The sequence below is a fragment of the Aricia agestis genome, chromosome 5, assembly GCF_905147365.1.
Source record: "Aricia agestis chromosome 5, ilAriAges1.1, whole genome shotgun sequence".
Lineage (NCBI taxonomy): Eukaryota > Metazoa > Arthropoda > Insecta > Lepidoptera > Lycaenidae > Aricia > Aricia agestis.
In genome coordinates, this window is record NC_056410.1 from 12,800,557 (window position 1) to 12,818,773 (window position 18,217).

At 34.2% G+C, this 18,217-nt stretch overlaps 1 protein-coding gene across 2 annotated transcripts; it reads left to right on the forward strand.

Moving 5' to 3' along the window:
- Nucleotides 1-2,663: 2,663 nt before the first annotated feature.
- Nucleotides 2,664-17,494, forward strand: LOC121726920 (serine protease nudel). 2 transcript variants are annotated; one of them, XM_042114566.1, is made up of 26 exons: nucleotides 2,664-2,737; nucleotides 6,231-6,324; nucleotides 6,568-6,684; nucleotides 6,764-7,351; nucleotides 7,594-7,645; nucleotides 7,752-7,853; nucleotides 8,261-8,505; nucleotides 8,598-8,749; nucleotides 8,849-8,976; nucleotides 9,357-9,537; nucleotides 9,645-9,949; nucleotides 10,310-10,608; nucleotides 10,902-11,014; nucleotides 11,230-11,389; nucleotides 11,548-12,556; nucleotides 13,491-13,660; nucleotides 13,766-13,879; nucleotides 14,004-14,178; nucleotides 14,272-14,721; nucleotides 14,929-15,117; nucleotides 15,193-15,343; nucleotides 15,421-15,577; nucleotides 15,659-15,856; nucleotides 15,948-16,179; nucleotides 16,273-16,401; nucleotides 17,155-17,494. In XM_042114566.1, the coding sequence occupies exons 2-26, from the start codon at nucleotides 6,243-6,245 to the stop codon at nucleotides 17,468-17,470; spliced, it is 5,814 nt and encodes a 1,937-aa protein (XP_041970500.1). In that variant the 5' UTR covers nucleotides 2,664-2,737; nucleotides 6,231-6,242; the 3' UTR covers nucleotides 17,471-17,494. The 2 variants fall into 2 exon arrangements, with proteins under 2 accessions (XP_041970500.1, XP_041970501.1); XM_042114567.1 differs by having other exon boundaries at nucleotides 6,237-6,324.
- The last annotated feature ends 723 nt before the right edge of the window (nucleotides 17,495-18,217 follow it).

The window sequence follows — 18,217 nt, forward strand, 5'->3', positions numbered from 1 at the left end:
AGAACTTATAAGGATTTAGGAAGGAAAAGAACTTATAAGGATTTAGGGAGGAAAAGAACTTATAAGGATTTAGGAAGGAAAAGAACTTATAAGGATTTAGGAAGGAAAAGAACTTATAAGGATTTAGGAAGGAAAAGAACTTATAAGGATTTAGGAAGGAAAAGAACTTATAAGGATTTAGGGAGGAAAAGAACTTATAAGGATTTAGGAAGGAAAAGAACTTATAAGGATTTAGGGAGGGAAAGAACTTATAAGGATTTAGGGAGGAAAAGAACTTATAAGGATTTAGGGAGGAAAAGAACTTATAAGGATTTAGGGAGGAAAAGAACTTATAAGAATTTAGGAAGGAAAAGAACTTACAAGGATTTAGGGAGGAAAAGAACTTATAAGGATTTAGGGACATAACAGTTTATTTATTTTTTATTTATTTATTTATTTATTTACAGTTAATTAAAACGGGTGACCCCAATTACATTAATTAACCTAAAACTTACACAATAATAATACACATTGATAGTAATTAAAAACTAACATAAGGATAATATCCATTAACTCTTTTGTACAGGAATCTGAGAAAAGTTTTCTGTACTTTTTCAAGCATCAGTGTTGATGCGCTTGTATGACGGCTCCAAACATTTTTTTTTTTTTAATTAATTTATTTATGTTATACAGTGCCTAAATCCCTTAAAAATAACAATTACTTTTGTTCTCATTAGAGTCAAATAAACCAAAAAGAACTAAGTATACGTATTATAGTATTTTGCAAATGCAAATCGTGTGTTTACGTTTATACCTAAAGTAGGGACTGAGTGCTCAACAATAGTTTTAAAACCACAGCTCTGTAGCTAATGTGTGTGTCGTGGTCAGTATTTCAGGAAGTAAAAAATAGTTTTTTTTAATGAAATAAGGGGGCAAACGAGCAAACGAGTCACCTGATGGAAAGCAATTTCCGTCGCCTATGGACACTCGCAGCAACATAAGAGCTGCAGGTGCGTTGCCGGCCTTTTAGGAGGGAATAGGGGAGGGTAGGGAAGGGTGTAGGGTAGGGGATTGAGCCTCCGATAAACTTACTCACTCGGCGAAACACAGCGCAAGCACTGTTACGCCGGTTTTCTGTGAGAACGTGGTATTTCTCCGGTCGAGCCGGCCCATTCGTGCCGAAGCATGGCTCTCCCACGTGTAAGTATTTTAGAAGCAAATGAAAATGCATTACAATATTATGATAATGATATAAACTTTTAGCTTCCTAATTTCTTATATTACAATTTCTTTATTATCGGTTCTATAAGTACCTAGATGGTAAAAGTTAGGTCAAGTTTTTCATTTATTAGTGATTGATATAATTAAAAATATAATAAGAAAACTTAACACATAATATTACCGTGTAAGAGAAGGTGCAAGGCCCTTAAATCAGTATTAAATTCATGATATCTAACTTAATATCAGAGCATTTTGACTCAGAAGATCTATAAATAAAAGGATTTTCCGTTCAGACTCAGCCGGAAATTCGGCATCCCAATGTGATGGAAATAGAGTTTTATTACGATAAGAAATTCGTACCTTGCGATTCTCATTAATCATTTTTCATATTATTTCTTGCTTGAAATGTTTTTTGAATAGCAAACTTCTTTAGTAGCGTTGACTGTTTTTGGCAAAAATAAACTTGCGTCAGGAAAAGTGGCGCAATCGAAAGAAAGATGGAGAGTGAGTTGATCACGGCGTAGAACAGAAAGTAATATGTACTTCTCTTTCCATCTCATGACAAAGGTGTGTATGTCTGCTCGTGCTGTTTCGTTTTCACGTGCCAGCACTCAAGGAGTAGAACCCGGAATTTTTTCTCTTACTTCTTATATGTTATACGTGGGAGAGCCGTGCTTCGGCACGAATGGGCCGACTCGATCGGAGAAATACCACGTTCTCACAGAAAGCCGGCGTGAAACCCGGCCCTTTTCCCTTCCCTTCCCTTCCCTACCCTCCCCTATTACCCTAAATTCCCTCTTAAAAGGCCGGAAACGCACTTGCAGCTCTTCTGATGCTGCGAGTGTCCATGGGCGACGGAATTTGCTTTCCATCAGGTGACCCGTTTGCTCGTTTGCCCCCTTATTTCATTAAAAAAAATGTTTAAAAAATCTATGCATCCATTACATACTAATATACACACTTTCGCATTTATAATATTTATTTATTGATTTATTTATTAATTATTTGGTGTTTTAAATAAATAAATATTATTATAAATGCGAAAGTGTGTCTGTTTTGTCTGTTCACGCCCAAACTGCTGAATCGATTATGCTGAAATTTGGTATGGAAATACTTTGAGTCCCGAAAAGGGACACAGTATCTTTCTATCCCCGAAAAACGTAGGTTCCGTAGGTTCCCGCGCGACAGACGAATTATGACGCAATGGAATCGCGGGCGGCACCTAGTATTTTCAAATTTCCAGAATTATGATTTACGCCAATTTTAATTTCTCAAGAAAGCACTGTTATTTTTAAGCCAGTGGCGTAAATACATCACAAATATACGACAATACATCAGAAAATTAATTGTATAATCAAAATAATTATTAATCATAAACAATTGGAAATCCAGGTAAGCAGTTTTGCAAGACACTGATTAAACAAAATTGATTTAGTATAGAGTCAGCAAATGAGGTACAGTTCTTTACTGTCGGGGTGTCGGGCCACTAACATGAGGTGTCGTGCCAGTGATTCAAATATTCCGTTTTAATTTACTTGTAAGTACAAACTTTAGTTAGAAGTTAGAGCGCATGAGTCTGATAGAGTTTAGAATTTTGCGACGAATTAAAGCTTAATTTACATTAAATATTAAAATACATACATTCGAATCACTTTTGGTTAAAATATATTACCTCGATTATGGGAATCACAGACACAATAGATTGTCAATTGTTACGCGGCACCCGGGTGCCGTTTGGAAGTTGATGGGAAGGAAATTATTACTTTGTTGGTAGTTTGGTACTAATTATTATTATTATGTTACTTAGACTTTTGGAATTAAAAATCTCGTTTGTTTGATTTATTGACTACTAGATGTCCCGCGCGGCTTCGCCCGCGTAAATTAGGAATTTCACAGAAACCGTACATTTTCCCATTAAAAATATTTCCCCCGTTTTTCCCACATTTTCCTGAGTTTCTTCGGTCGTATTAGTCTTAGCGTGATAATATAATATAGCCTATAGTCTTACTCGATAAATGATCTATATAACACTGAGATAAGTTTTTAAATCGGACCTGTAGTTCCTGAGATTGACGCGTTCAAGCAAACATACTCTTCAGGTTTATAATATTGGGTAGGGATAGATTTTTTTTAATTATCGCTTGACAAACTCGAATCTCGATCTAAAAGACTATGAAATGGTATAATATGGTAGTGATGATGATGATAATGATGATGATGAATGTAATTTGTATAGTAGCATATGCTTTCTGTTCTTAAAACAACGCCGAATCTCCCAAACTTGTATCTATAAAGAATCAGGAGTTCTCTCAGCACCTTCCGAACCACGGTATACCAGGTATATCTCGGTGCAAAATCTTACTTGTTGGTAGCATATGCTTAGAATACTTCTCACGAAACCGAAGTCACCACATGTTTCCCTATAAGTTTTGAGGAGTTCCCTCGATTACTTATGGATCCTTCATCAGATCACCGCTTTTGTGAATATAATACCAAATTGGGATGATACCCTATAAACCAAAAGAAACATTTTGAAAATCGGTTAACAAACGGCGGAGTAATCATTGAATATAAGAAAACGAACATAACACCTCCCCCATTTTGAAAGTCGGTTAAAATTGTAGCCTATGTGTTATTCTGATGTATAAGCTATATTATTGTAAAGTTTCATTAAAATCCGTCCAGTAGTTTTTGCGTGAAAGAGTAACAAACATCCATACATCCACACATCCATACATCCATACATCCAAACAAACTTTCGCCTTTATAATATTAGTAGGATAGGCTTTGAAATAGCTGAACAGGATTTAATGTAATTTAACACCGACATAAGGTTTCCATGGAGAATTAGTACATGGTACATATTAGACTACTTACAAATATATATTTTCATTTCGTGTATATTGAGGTGTATTTTTCAAAAAGTAAGTATTTAAATAAAAGTCTAATTACTTCGGATACCAGATTATCCAAATTCTGAATTAAAAAATATTATTCTACTTAATGTCATATAACATTATTTATAAACCACTATAATCATATTATAAGAGAGAATTGAATCGAGGCGGTAATTCGACACCGACGGGGTAATTGCCTCCATTGACACGGACGGTATCCCTTATTATCTTCGTCTATTGATATAACAACTGTCAACTATAATATTGCTAACTTATTTCATATCACTAACGAGAGCCGAGAGACAATCTCAGAAATAATTACAGGCTTTATTAATTGATAGCTATTTATTATAAGGCCATTTTTTTTTAATGAAATAAGGGGGCAAACGAGCAAACGGGTCACCTGATGGAAAGCAACTTCCGTCGCCCATGGACACTCGCAGCGTCAGAAATGCTGCAGGTGCGTTGCCGGCCTTTAAGAGGGAATAGGGTAATAGGGAAGGGTAGGGATGGGAAGGGAAGGGACTAGGGGAGGGTAGGGAAGGAATTAGGGTAGAGGATTGGGACTCCGGTAAACTCACTCACTCGGAGAAACACAGCGCAAGCGCTGTTTCACGCCGGTTTTCTGTGAGAACCTGGTATTTCTCCGGTCGAGCCGGCCCATTCGTGCCGAAGCATGGCTCTCCCACGTAGATGATAATTTTTTATTAATTAAGGTTGTATGATGACAGCGTTAGTTCCTATTTTCGCCACGTGCATTTAAAACCTTGTCGAGCTCTATGGTTATGGTTAAAAACATGGCGCTTTGATGGCGTCCATTGTTAACTTTAACCAAAGATTTGACATTTTGCGTTGTAGTTAAAGTTATAGTTAAAGTTACAGTTATAGTTAAAGTAAGTTGGTGCAACCCACCCTAAGATGAATTTATTACACATACAAACTTGAAATTTGACAAGTCGATTCATCATAGAACGTAGACATTCGTTACAAACGAATTTCACGATATTTTCAATGTAAAAAGAGGTTTGGTGTATATTTTAAGTTTAATTTTTTGGCTTACAAACTTGAAATTTAAAATACTTCTTTACGAGTAGGTACTGCGGAGGTGTATAGATAAATTATTGACAGTGTAAATTGTAGGTCGGAAGACTTGTGTAAATTGTAGGCTGGAAGACGACTTTAAAAAGAGGTTTGTTGAAATTTAAAATACTTCTTTAGGTATAACTGTGGCGACTGTATACGTAAATTATTGACAGTGTAAATTGTAGGTTGGAAGACTTTATGAAAGTCCTATGTTGTTAAAATTAAATTTTTATATTAGGATAATTTGAGCCCTGACAATTATTGAATAGCTTTTTTGCAGTAAAATGTACGGTTAAATGAAGTAGCGTGAAACATCTACTTATAAAAATATTTGAAATACTTTATACTACACTAGATAACGCCCGCAACTCCGTTGCGCCAAAATTCGTTTATCGCGGGGGAACCGCACATTTTTCCGGGGTAAAAACTATCCGATGTCCTTTCTTGGGACTCAAAGTATCTCCGTGCCAAATTTCAGCAAAATCGGTTCAGCGGTTTGAGCGTGAAGATGTAACAGACAGACAGACACACTTTCGCATTTATAATATTAGTATGGATGATCATTGAACAATGCAACCTTGCATGAACAAAAACTACTAGCGTCAGCACCCAGCTAATAAGGTTGGGTTGCACCAGAGGCGTGGTTAAAGTTAAAGTTATGGTCAATGTTATGGTTATAGTTAAGGCTAATTTAACTTTTACTTACCTTAACTTTGAGCATAGAATTTGACAGATGACGTTGCTGGTCCGACAAGGCTTTATAAGAACGTGGGCGGAGGCGCTGCTGGTAAGGGAGAACTGTCAAAAATGGCGTTTTTGGATGATGACAGCGTTAGTTCCTTTTTTCGCCACGTACATTTAAAGCCTTGTCGGGCTCTATGGCTATGGTTAAATATGGCGTCTTAATGGCGTCCATTTTTAACTTTCACCAAAGATTTGACATTATTTGACATTTTGCATTGTAGTTATAGTTAAAGTTACAAGTATAGTTAAAGTAAGTTGGTGCAACCCACCCTAAGAAGTTCTTTAATAATATAATTTTAATTTCAGTTAAAGTTCACGATGAAAGGAGATAGCAAATATACACTAGAGAAAAAAGTCGTCGGTCGCTTGCCAATGGATCTGGCGGAAAGTAAAGAAAATGGTAAGATGTTCATGCCTCTTTTAAAATATTCTTTGCAGCATATTTTTAAATTGATGCCAATAAAAGGCTAAAATGTATTTTGACGTCAATTATATTGTACGCTCTTGGTTATGTTATTATTTGAGCTAAAGTGCCACAGAGCAGAGCATATTTTAAAACAAAACATATAAAAGTTTTATATTTGTCTTGTTTAAGACCACCTCCTAATATTAAATATTATATTATCACAAACTTTTGTTGCAGATACTAATTTAAGTAAAAGGCTGACTACTTTACTGCTGAAAATAATAACAATTATGTTATGCATATTTCTATTCTTTGGAGTGTACTTCTTTGTGCTTTGGTGGCTCACCAGTGATAGTAAGTTTTTATGTTACATTATTCCTTAGGAATTATAATTGTCGTTAGTCGTTACATAAGCAAAATTTAATAATTTCAGTTAGTAATCTCCAAAATGAAAACATAATTGTTCTTACAAAATTTCATAAGTCGTCTAATGCCACATTTGCACCAGAAGATTTCGAAATAGTTCTACGATTGAGGAACAATACAAAAGGACATTTCGTTCAAAGGAAAAAAAGACAAGTTCATGAACAACTTTCAAGGATCAACAGACGAAAATATAATCAAAATGAAAAAGTTAAAAAAATCATCGCCGAACACAAAATGTTGTGCAATGAAAAATCTCACAGGGTAAAATGTAAGGAACTAATGGAGAAACTAAGATTTGTAACAAATAACAATAGTCACATAATAGAGAGAAAGAAGAAATCAGATAATTCAGGAAGAAAGGCTTATTCGAATCATCGTTCAGATGTGAGCTACGAATCCAAATCCATTTCAAAGAAGAGACATTTAAAACCGTCGATCAAACCGATTAATAGTCATAAGAAGTACTACCCTCACGGCCCAATGAGCATAATTCCCGCCTACCACGAACAGTATCATAATGATAGATCGGCTCAACAATTAACGGATACCTGCTTGTTAGCGAAGTTAATGAAACAAAGTTTTCCACATTTGCACGGTAAGCTTCACTAAATGGATTATATTAATATAATATGTAATTAATACCAGGGATAATACGGTATTAACTTGTTCAGACGAGAACTATTGGCTTATTTGATTAAATATAGAAATGCCGTTGATATTCTATACAAGTTCGAAAATAATATGCGAGGCACATATAAGGAAACAGGGGTTTCTAATTTTATCACTTCTAAAACAAATGTTTTTAGCATGCTTTATATGAAAACTTTCATTTTACAGGTGTTTACGATAAGCCAAAATTTGAAAGTCTCTATCCACAGACATATTCGAGGTATAATTTTAAAACAATTATTTTATTTACATTGAATTGTTATGTTTAAGTGTTTAAGTAGTGCTTAAGGCAATAAAATATGTTTTGTTATTTTAATTGATTACAGACAACCTATGCCAAATTTTATTTCACATTTTCATGATGCGACAAGTAATGAAAACTTACCACATCCCCAAGATGTTGAAATTGAAAAACTAATTAATTTCAAGTAAGTTTTGAATTTTCGATAAGTTTTGTTGTGAAATTTTAGGACTGGAAACATATTATTATTTACTTTAAAAAATACATCTAAGTTTCAATTATATCTATAATATAAAAATGAGTCGCTGAATGTGTTAATTTAAGTCATAAAATATTCGTAGAAGTCCAGGGAAGGTTTTTAAGTGACACGAAGTTCACCGGGACAGCTAGTTTATGATAAAATAAAATAAGTATCAAAATTTAAAAAATAATAGACATTATTTTAAATATTGCATTATAAAGAAATTATACAGACGTATAAAACATAGCATTAGGTACAAATAAATAAATTTAGCTGGATAAAACCACAAACCACCTCTTTAGATACCTACTCTATCTTGTTTAATACTAATTTTGAGTCACACGATTTTGCAGACGCGACGACACATCTGACGAAGTGTTCAATATAACTATTAGAGAAAATCGGTGTCAGAAGGATGAGTTGCCTTGTGACAATGGTGAAGCCTGCATCGACAGCAAACAGTGGTGCGACGGGATCGTCCACTGTAGCGACGTCAGTGATGAACTCCGGTGTAGTTGTAAAGACAGAGTCGACGCAGCTAGAATTTGTGACGGCTACTTCGATTGTCCTTTAGGAGAAGACGAAATGGGATGCTTTGGTATGGTGTTACGCTTTTATGTTTTTAATTTTCTCTCTATTATTTTATGAATACACGTTGACATTTGGTATTTTTATAATTTTTTTTTCCAGGGTGTAATGAAAACGAATTCAGTTGCTCGGATGAGGAGGTCTCTGGAACGTGTTTTTCTCAGGAACAAAGGTGTAACAACCATGCAGATTGTTTAAATTTTAAAGATGAAATGGATTGCATGATGCTGTCTCCGAAACTGCATGTAAAACCTGTAAGAGATCTACCAATTACAATCATTCTCATACTTTGAACTGAAAACATTATATAGAATTTATAATATAAACTTGTCCCTAAGTAATTCTTTTTTCAGTTGTTTGCGATTTCGCACACAGAAGGTTTTTTGAAACGGAATTTTCAAGGTATGTGGTATTCCGTCTGCAGCAACTCTTACATGTGGGCACATGACGCCTGTCGCAGAGAAACTGGTCTCATAATAAGGTAAACGGTCTAATTTGTATTTTGCTAAATATAAAAAATAGCGAACATTTTAGTAGCGACGACCTCTGTGGCTCAGTTGTTGGGCGTGTTGGTAGCTCAAGCCGAGGGTCGAGGGTTCGAATCCCGCCGACGGAACAAAAAGTATTCAAAAGTTCCTGGGTCATGGATGTGTATTAAATATGTGTATCAAATAATAAAAACCTTAAATATATAATAAGTGTATTGTATGGTATAAAAATATTAAACATATTTCCGTTGTCTGGTACCTACCTGTAACACAAGTCCTTCAGGTACTTAGCACGGGGCCAGACTGACGTGGTGTGAAGTGTCCATAGATATTATTATTATTATTTTATAATATTATTATGTATCTATTTCAGGCCTCCAATAATTCATATGGTCAAAATTGACCCGACTCTACAAATCTCGTACATCAACATACTACCGGGTGGTGTGATGGAAACTACCGACTCCTGCTTCAATTCATCAGCAGTCTACGTGACCTGTCCCGATTTACTGTGCGGCACCAGAATGCAAACGAACTCGCTTATATTACGGAAGGTACGTTATAACGTTGTGTCTGAAAATATTCTGATATTGAACCTGTAACGAGCGAAGACATTTGGCTGCCATCTTCAAATCACAATATTTTCCAATTTATTTTCCAGAATATGGTAATAGAAAATAACAGTTTTGGTCGCAACAAAAGGTTCCTTTGGCCCGGGCGCGCGTATTCAAACTTATTTCTCGACGAGAGCGAAATCGAGCATAGGAGGAAAGGGGATAATGTGATGAATAATTCTGAAGGGAATGTGAGGGGCAAAAGGACCGAGACTAGAGTGGTCGGCGGTAGACCGAGCCAGCCCGCCGCCTGGCCCTGGGCGGTCGCGCTCTACCGGGACGGCGTGTTCCACTGCGGAGGTGTCATTGTTAATCAAAATTGGATTATGTCCGCCGCTCATTGCGTTCACAAGTAAGTCATTTTTATAAAAGCTGCTATTGTTGTGGCAAATCTAATTACTGGTTTTATTATTATGTGAAAACTTGAAAAGTAAGTAACAAATAATGTGATAAAACAAAGAAGAAAAAACAATGAAATAATTTCGTATATTATTTTATTGTTTGTTAACAGAAAGATTTATCTTAATTGTTAGTGATTGAATATAAAATAATTTAAACAATTTGGGTAATTATAAGTGAAAATGTTTAAATAAGGTTTTTTTGCATTTCAAGTGCGATTGATGAATTTATAAGAGTTGCCAATCTGCCACAAAACTGTGTTGGTAACTTTGTTAATTTTTAAGTCTTGTATTTAACGTTTAAATAATTACAGATTTTGGCAGCACTACTACGAGATTCGAGTTGGGACTCTTCGTAGGCTATCGTTTTCGCCGCAAGAGCAGAATCATCGGGTGTCCCACGTGATTGTGAATCAGAAGTACAGTCAGGAGGATATGAAGAACGACATATCCCTGTTGCACGTGAAGCCCGGTATAATGTTCAGCCGATGGGTGCGGCCGATCTGCCTGCCGAGCCCCGACGTGGCCGGGCTCGACTGGGATGTTGGACCGCAGCCTGGGACGATGTGTACCGCTGTGGGTTGGGGAGCCACCGCCGAACGAGGACCGGACCGTAAGATACAATTCTATTTTAGTGTACCTGAAGAGTAAAAAAGGACTCTATTATTTAAACTTCGATGTCTGTATCGAACCACAAGAACTAGACAGTTGAAATAAAATATTTAAGGGGAATTCACATACATAAACTTCATTTATTGCCGATTTTGCTCGATGTCAGTAAATTGTACGGAAATCCTTCGTGCGCTTGTCTGACTCGTTTTTGACTTATTTTTTATGTAACCAATTTTCTAATAATAAAGTTTGATATTCTTCGAAAATAGTCATAAGTACCTTTTTACAATTTAGCCGACCACCTTCGTGAGGTTGAAGTTCCTATTACCCAATGTAACCATCGAGAGGATTTGGCTGGTAACGAAATATGTGCTGGTTTCGTCGATGGTGGCAAAGATGCTTGTCAGGTACGAATGATTAATTTTATAAAGTTATCTTATACAAACTAAAAAGTTCTAAGTAGGTACACCTTCTTACTTAACATGCTACAGAAACTCTGCATCTATTATTTAGTGTAGCTATTTTGCTATTCAATTGAATTGAAAACTTTTTAACAGTGGCAAATTTTACATTTAAAAAATTGTTCAGAATATTTTTTTGCAAAAAAGTAAATTCATAACAGGGCGACAGCGGCGGACCACTTTTGTGCAAGAATCCCACGAACGCTCAACAGTGGTATATTGCTGGTATTGTGAGCCATGGCGATGGCTGCGGTCGAAAAGATGAGCCAGGAGTCTACACCAGAGTCAGTCTGTTTGTGTCGTGGATCAGAGACCAAATTTGTGAGCTTATTTGAATACACCTAGCCGTTTTGGCAAAACTGTTAAAAATATATTTTTGTAAAATATAAGATGAATTTATAACAGATATATTGAAAGTTATATTGAAATTTGTTCAGTTCATTCGGTTATGTTTTTGTTAAACAAAATGGTATTTTCAGCTTCAAAAACATTGCCGTCAATTCAACCAAAACAAGAATGTCCAGGCTTTAGATGTGACTCTGGCATTGCAAAATGTTTACCAAAAAAAAGGATGTGTGACGAGATTATCGATTGCCTAGACGGTGAAGATGAAATAAATTGTGATTATAAAAGTACAGAAACATTAAGGGATGAGGATTCTAAAATATTGCACATTGACGATCATAAAACTCATAATTCTGATTTGACATCTATGGACCTGACACAAAATATTACTCAAAGATCTTCTGAAGATAAAAGTGAAGATGAAAACAATTTAAATGAACATGAATTGAAAAATAATGTTCATAAAATAAACATAAATAGTAACGAGGCTGAGTTACAAAATTCGTCAAAACCGGCTGGATTTTCTGAAAATAAGTCATCTGAGTCTGCTGAAATGTCATCCGAAAATGTAACAAATGATCCAGATCTAGTAATATCTAAAGAAGCTGTAGAACAATTCACAACCCAGTCAAATACGATTAGTTTCACACAAGACACTAACCTTCACGAGTCACTGTCAAATGAACAATTTTTTAAGGAAACAACTATGACTACTACAGAAAAAATAAGTTTTATCGAAGATAATGTAAACAATGACACTAATGAAATCAGTACTTCTGAAAATAACTTGCAGTTACAAACGACCGAAACCATAATTTTTGATAATGAACAACCATTAGAAACTACAACTTTTTCTAATAACTTAAGCAATGAAAATAAATTGCGATCCAAAGATTTTCGTAGTTTCAATGATACATGCCAGATCGATAATTGCAATAAAACTAAAGTAACTCATTTGGAAAATCTTACTAATGCAACAAATAATGAATCTTTAAGAGGAGACACAATTACAAATAAAGGAGGAAAGCCTTTGGAAGACGAAAAAATTTTCACAAATTTAAATGAGAGTGAAAGTATGCCAAAGATAGAACCTGCCAAACCTAAGAGGACGTTTATATTCCCCTCTGAGTTTGAATGTGCAAGGTAATGTATATTTTCTTGCCGATTGGCACAATATATCTACACAAAGTTTCTACACGCCTAGTGTTAAAAAAGTAAATAAATATTATACAATTAAATATTATTCGGTCTTCTATTTCCTAAAAAAGCTACTGTTTTTTAGGGTTGTAGGTAGATGTAGTCTGTGAACCGCTTTAATATTTTGATACAAAATGGAAAAATATTTAAAAATTTTAGGGGTCCCCATAGATACAACTGAAACAAAAAAAAATCATCTTACCTATGCATGTGGGGTATATATTATATAGGTCTTCAAAAATCATATTAAGGTTCCTAATATCATTTTTTTCTAACCTGAATAGTTTGCGAGAGAGACTCTTCCAAAGTGGTAAAATGTGTGTGTCCCCCCTTTAAGCCTGCAAGGCTGCTTCTACATTTATTATATGTGACTTACAATTGTGTATTCATATTGTAGAGATTAAGTTATTTACATTGTAAATTTTATTTTTTTAAAAGACAAATTTTCCACTTTTTTACTAAAAAGTGGCCCCGTGCGAGTTTCTTACGCCGGTTCTTCTCGCCGGGTTAGTTCCCGAACCGGTGGTAGGCAACATGTAGTTCAACATTCTGAAAATATTTGATTCAAATTTATTCAGAAATAAAACAATTTTTATTTTTATTTTATTTATTTTAACTTCTAAAGTATGATCATGATAAGTCTATAACCAACGAAAATTAGTTCAAACGAGATTTAGCCAGTAGTTTTTTTATACGTCATAAATGGTAAACCTTAATTTAACTTTCATTAAATCAACTGAAATATGAAAATAAATCAAAAACCTTTTAATTTCATAAAAATATACCTTATTGCTGCTGCGGAACCCTCCATGGGCGAGTCCAACTCGCACTTGGCCGGTTTTCTATTTGGAAGTATTCTAATCAAGAATCACTTTTACAGAATCCAACAGTCTATTCCGTATCAACTAAGATGCAATCAAAAAGCTGACTGCGAAGATGGAACTGATGAAACTGGCTGTACATGCACTGATTATTTAGCAACATTTGAAAGCAATCTTATATGTGACGGCAATATAGATTGCTCAGATGGGCAAGATGAAATAGATTGCTGTATGTAATAATAATAAGTATATTTAAGTTTATGGTCAAATCTAAATAAATGAAGGTGTTTTTTTAATTGAATATTTAAAAATACATGCCCACTTTTATTTTTAGTTGAATGTGACAATAACCAATATTTATGCAAGCAAGACAGTTTGTGCATTCCTCTTGATTTCGTTTGTGATGGAGAACGGCAGTGTCCATCAGGAGAAGACGAAATAGACTGCCGTAAGTATAAAGTTTTAAGGCGGTAAAGAAATTTTTTATTTAGAACTGTATCTGGTCATATAATTTTCATTTTTACATTATATTATTATTTATTTGTTTGACAATACATTTATGAATGTTTTAGTTACATTATCGAATGGAAAAGAAGTTAACGAGTTTAATGGCAAGGCAGTAGTTAATTTGCAAGGATATATAACAAGGAAGCGGGGTAACAGTTGGCATATCTTATGTAAAGAAATGATGTCAATTGATTTACAAGAAGAAGCGGCTAACTATGTTTGTAGATACATGGGATTTAGGTTGGTTTTCAGAAAGTTCTTGCTCAGAACTTAAACTATAATTATAATCTTTTAGTGTCAAAGATTTAGATAACATATTTTTTAAATTTTCAGTTCAGCAAATAGTTATTCTTTAAAACACATAAATATCAGAGAAAGTGATTTACTTGAGACGGAAATTAATAGACGCAACAGAAGAAATGTAAATGGATCTCGTCCTGTGTTTGTTGTGTATAAAGATACAGACCAAGGAGATAATTTACCTCGCAATGTTATCATTAGAGAACCAGAAGTAATCAAAGAGCATTGTGTACCAAATATCACAAAAACTTGCATGACTATGTATGTCGTCTGTGATCATACACTGTTCACACATTTTGAAGTTTCTGATAATATTATGTCAGTGACGTTAGCTAAAAGCGCAGAGCTTCCTGCTAAAATCCCGAAAGAAAAATTTTGGCCGTGGGTCGCAAAGTTATACGTGGATGGAAATTATAAATGTATTGGGGTATTGATTGATTTGTCTTGGGTTTTAATTAGCAACTCATGTCTACAAAAAACAGTGTAAGTTTAAATATTTATAACCAAATTCAATAAAGCTTAATGAAAGAGCATGCAGTACTTTATGATTGACATTAATGTTGTAAAGGTCTGTTATAATTTTACTAATTAGTATACTCTTATAGGTAATATTTTCCTTATTTTGTAGTGATTTTTTTCATTAACGTTATTTTATTAATAAAAAAATAATCAAATTTTATTTATTTTTAGCACATCACATAATTACATATCCGTCGTGCTCGGATCTCAAAAGACAATGGAAAGTATTGTCGGGCCGTACGAACAAACTTACAAAGTTGATGCCAAGAAAGAATTTTACCGTAGCAAGGTCACCTTGTTACATTTGAAAGAAGCTGCAAAATACTCCACCATGGTAAAACCAATGGTTATTTCAACACCGTAAGTGTCAGTTTTTCCTATTGACTCTAAATATTAATATCTGCGGTTCTAAGTATTAATTTTATCATTTTTCAGATATACTGAAAATAACAACTCTACTTGTATAGTGGTAGAGCAAAATCAACGTAACGATCTATTTACCTTACGCTTAAGAGAAGATTACAGTGACTGTAATTTTAGTCAGCGTTGTTTTAGTTTTGAGTCTACTGAGAATATAATATGTGAGGTATAAAAAAATGCTTTTTATTGAAAAAAAATAATTTCTTGGATACATAATCGTTTTTTTTTTCACTCAAATTTCAGCAAAACTTTTTTGAAGAAAGTGGTTCAGTAGTGATTTGCCATTCAAATAATGGTTGGTATCCGGCTGCTTCATACATCAACAAACTTGCATGCGACTCTAAAAGAATCGTCGCATACGAGATCGAACACCTCAAGTATGAAATTAAACATATCAAAGGTAAGAAGGACGACAAAAGGATACATATAGCACACAAAATATTGCAACAGCTGAATAATTTTATGAATTCTCTCGTTACAGATATTGCGATGTCACATTTGCAGGAGCTAAAGGATTTTGACAACTGTTTAGGAATAAGATGTCCACGTGGACGATGTATTGAACTAAACAAAGTATGTGATGGTGTTCCCAATTGTGAAGACCAAAGCGATGAATCCAAAGATGCCTGTCAATTGAAGAAAACTTCTTGCGCAGATAGTCCTTTCCAAAGAGGTTGCGGTAAGCAATGTTCTGCTAAAGTTATATACTCGTAAATCTTAATTTATTCTGTTTTATTTCAGCAGTAATTAATTTTAACGCCTTTTCACAGAGTGTCTGTCTAATGAACTTAAATGCCGTAACGGTCGATGCATAGATAAGGAATTGTTCAAAAATGGCCACGATGACTGCGGAGATGGCACGGACGAGCCAGGAAATTTCAGATGTTCAGACTACCTAAGTAGAGTTATACCAGCGAGACTGTGTGATGGAATCTTAAATTGCAAAGATAGAAGTGACGAAGATCCGTCATTCTGCAAGTGTTTCGCGAAACAAAGTTTTGAGTAAGTGTAAAATTCATAGTATGCAAGAGATTTTAAACAAAGTCAATACAATTAAATTTAAACAATTAAATATAAACAATGTTATTATTGCAGCTGTCGTGGAGGTAATAACAATGAAAACTATTGTGTGGCCATGGACATGGTTTGTGATGGAGTCCGCGACTGTCCAAATGGCGAAGATGAAAGCAAATGTTTAGCACTTCATGCTCCAAAAGGAAATCCGTACGTATTTTCTGTCTTTTCCTCAGAATATTGTTTTGATCATTGTTGGTTATAAACTAAATGTACTTTAATTTATTTTGAATTTTAATTAAATCATAATATAAAGTTAAAAAAAAAAAAGACATTAGTGGATAAAGCCGGAAACTAACATCTTATAATAATTTGGAGCTCTACTTCATCATCTAGTTAATATATTTGGCTGTACCTATAGGTAGGTATATATATAGAACCCACATTTTTTATTTCAAATCATTTTCCCGATCCTAAAGCCTACATTTATGCAAATAATCGGCCAAGTGCGAGTCGGACTCGCGCACATAGGGTTCCGTACCATTATAAAGCAAAATTAGGCCAAAAATTGTGTTTTTTGTGTGGGAGCCCCCCTTAATTTTTTATTTTATTTTAATTTTATTAAATATTAAAGTACACATATAATTAAGAACTTTGACAAAAATTCAAGTACCTACCTGTTGTCATTATTGATATAGAGCAAAAAAGGCCAAAAAAATCAAAATACCTTTGGCCTTTTTTTTAAATTTCAAATGTTTAGTTACCGCCTTGATTCACTCATATTTTTAAATGTGATTGCGTTATAATTTTGACAGGCGCTTGAAATTAAAACAATATTATACATAGTTGTTGTTCTCGTGATTATTACAAATTATTCCTATTACCGTTATTTTCAAATAGATAATATTATAGAGTTAGTGGAAAATTGAAAAGCAATAATAATATCTTATCAAACTTTTTTAGGAACGGGGCTGGAGAAGTAGTCGTAAGATCGCATGGAATTTGGCACTCAAAATGTTACCAGACCCAAAATCATACTAAATCAGAACTTGAAAATATTTGCCGCGAGTTGGGCTTTGTGAGTGGGCACAGCAAACAATTGACGGTTTCAGATAATTTAAGGCCGTATCCATACAACAATGTCATATTGGACGACTTCTCCGAAATAACTCTCAACGATAAGACCAGTGTTAAACTGAGAAATACTCACCTACCAATCGCTAAACCAGTAAATGAAGTGAAAGAAAACTGTTATCCATTATTTTTGGAGTGTTTATAAAAATAATAAATAAGAAGATCAAGATTAAGGTTGATTTAAGTTTTTAATTTGCCCTTTTTATGTTTAAATACCTAAATATTATACAATCGTAGCATATTCGTAGCATTTTTCACTATGTAGGATCAATTCAGACCGCAACGCGACGAGTAAGTAGATGCATTTCTAAAGTACTGAATTGACAGATTTCGTGAGACGTCTTGCTAATCTGTCAAATCTATACAATTTTAGAAATTAATCTACGCGTGGCGTTGTGGTCTTATTTGACCCTTAGAGATATAATCTAAAAGAGAGATTATAATCTTAAAGAAAATTATAAAAGTTACAACTTCAGCAGTTATAACTATTATAATTTTCTTATAGAACAGTGGTATTACATGTAACTGTAGATAGATAATATAATATGATGAAAGACTAAAGATATGAAAAATATTGAGTGAAGCAACTTGTTAAAGTTCCTCACATCTAGACAGCAATGCCATCTACCCGGCTTTCTAAAAATATTTGGGTGCCCAGTGACCTCCCTGTGTTTAACTCCATCTATAGACATTTTATTACAAACGAAAGGTTTGAATATTGTGTGAGGACCTACGTAAGGACAGAGGAAACAAACCGTAGTTACCTGTCTGTTTGTCAATAAAATTATACCTGTATTAATTATATTAATAATAATAAATGCGTAGTATAATATAAATAAATAGTAGTTATAATGTGTTTAGAGATAATATTATGTGATAAAGTGGTTTTGGG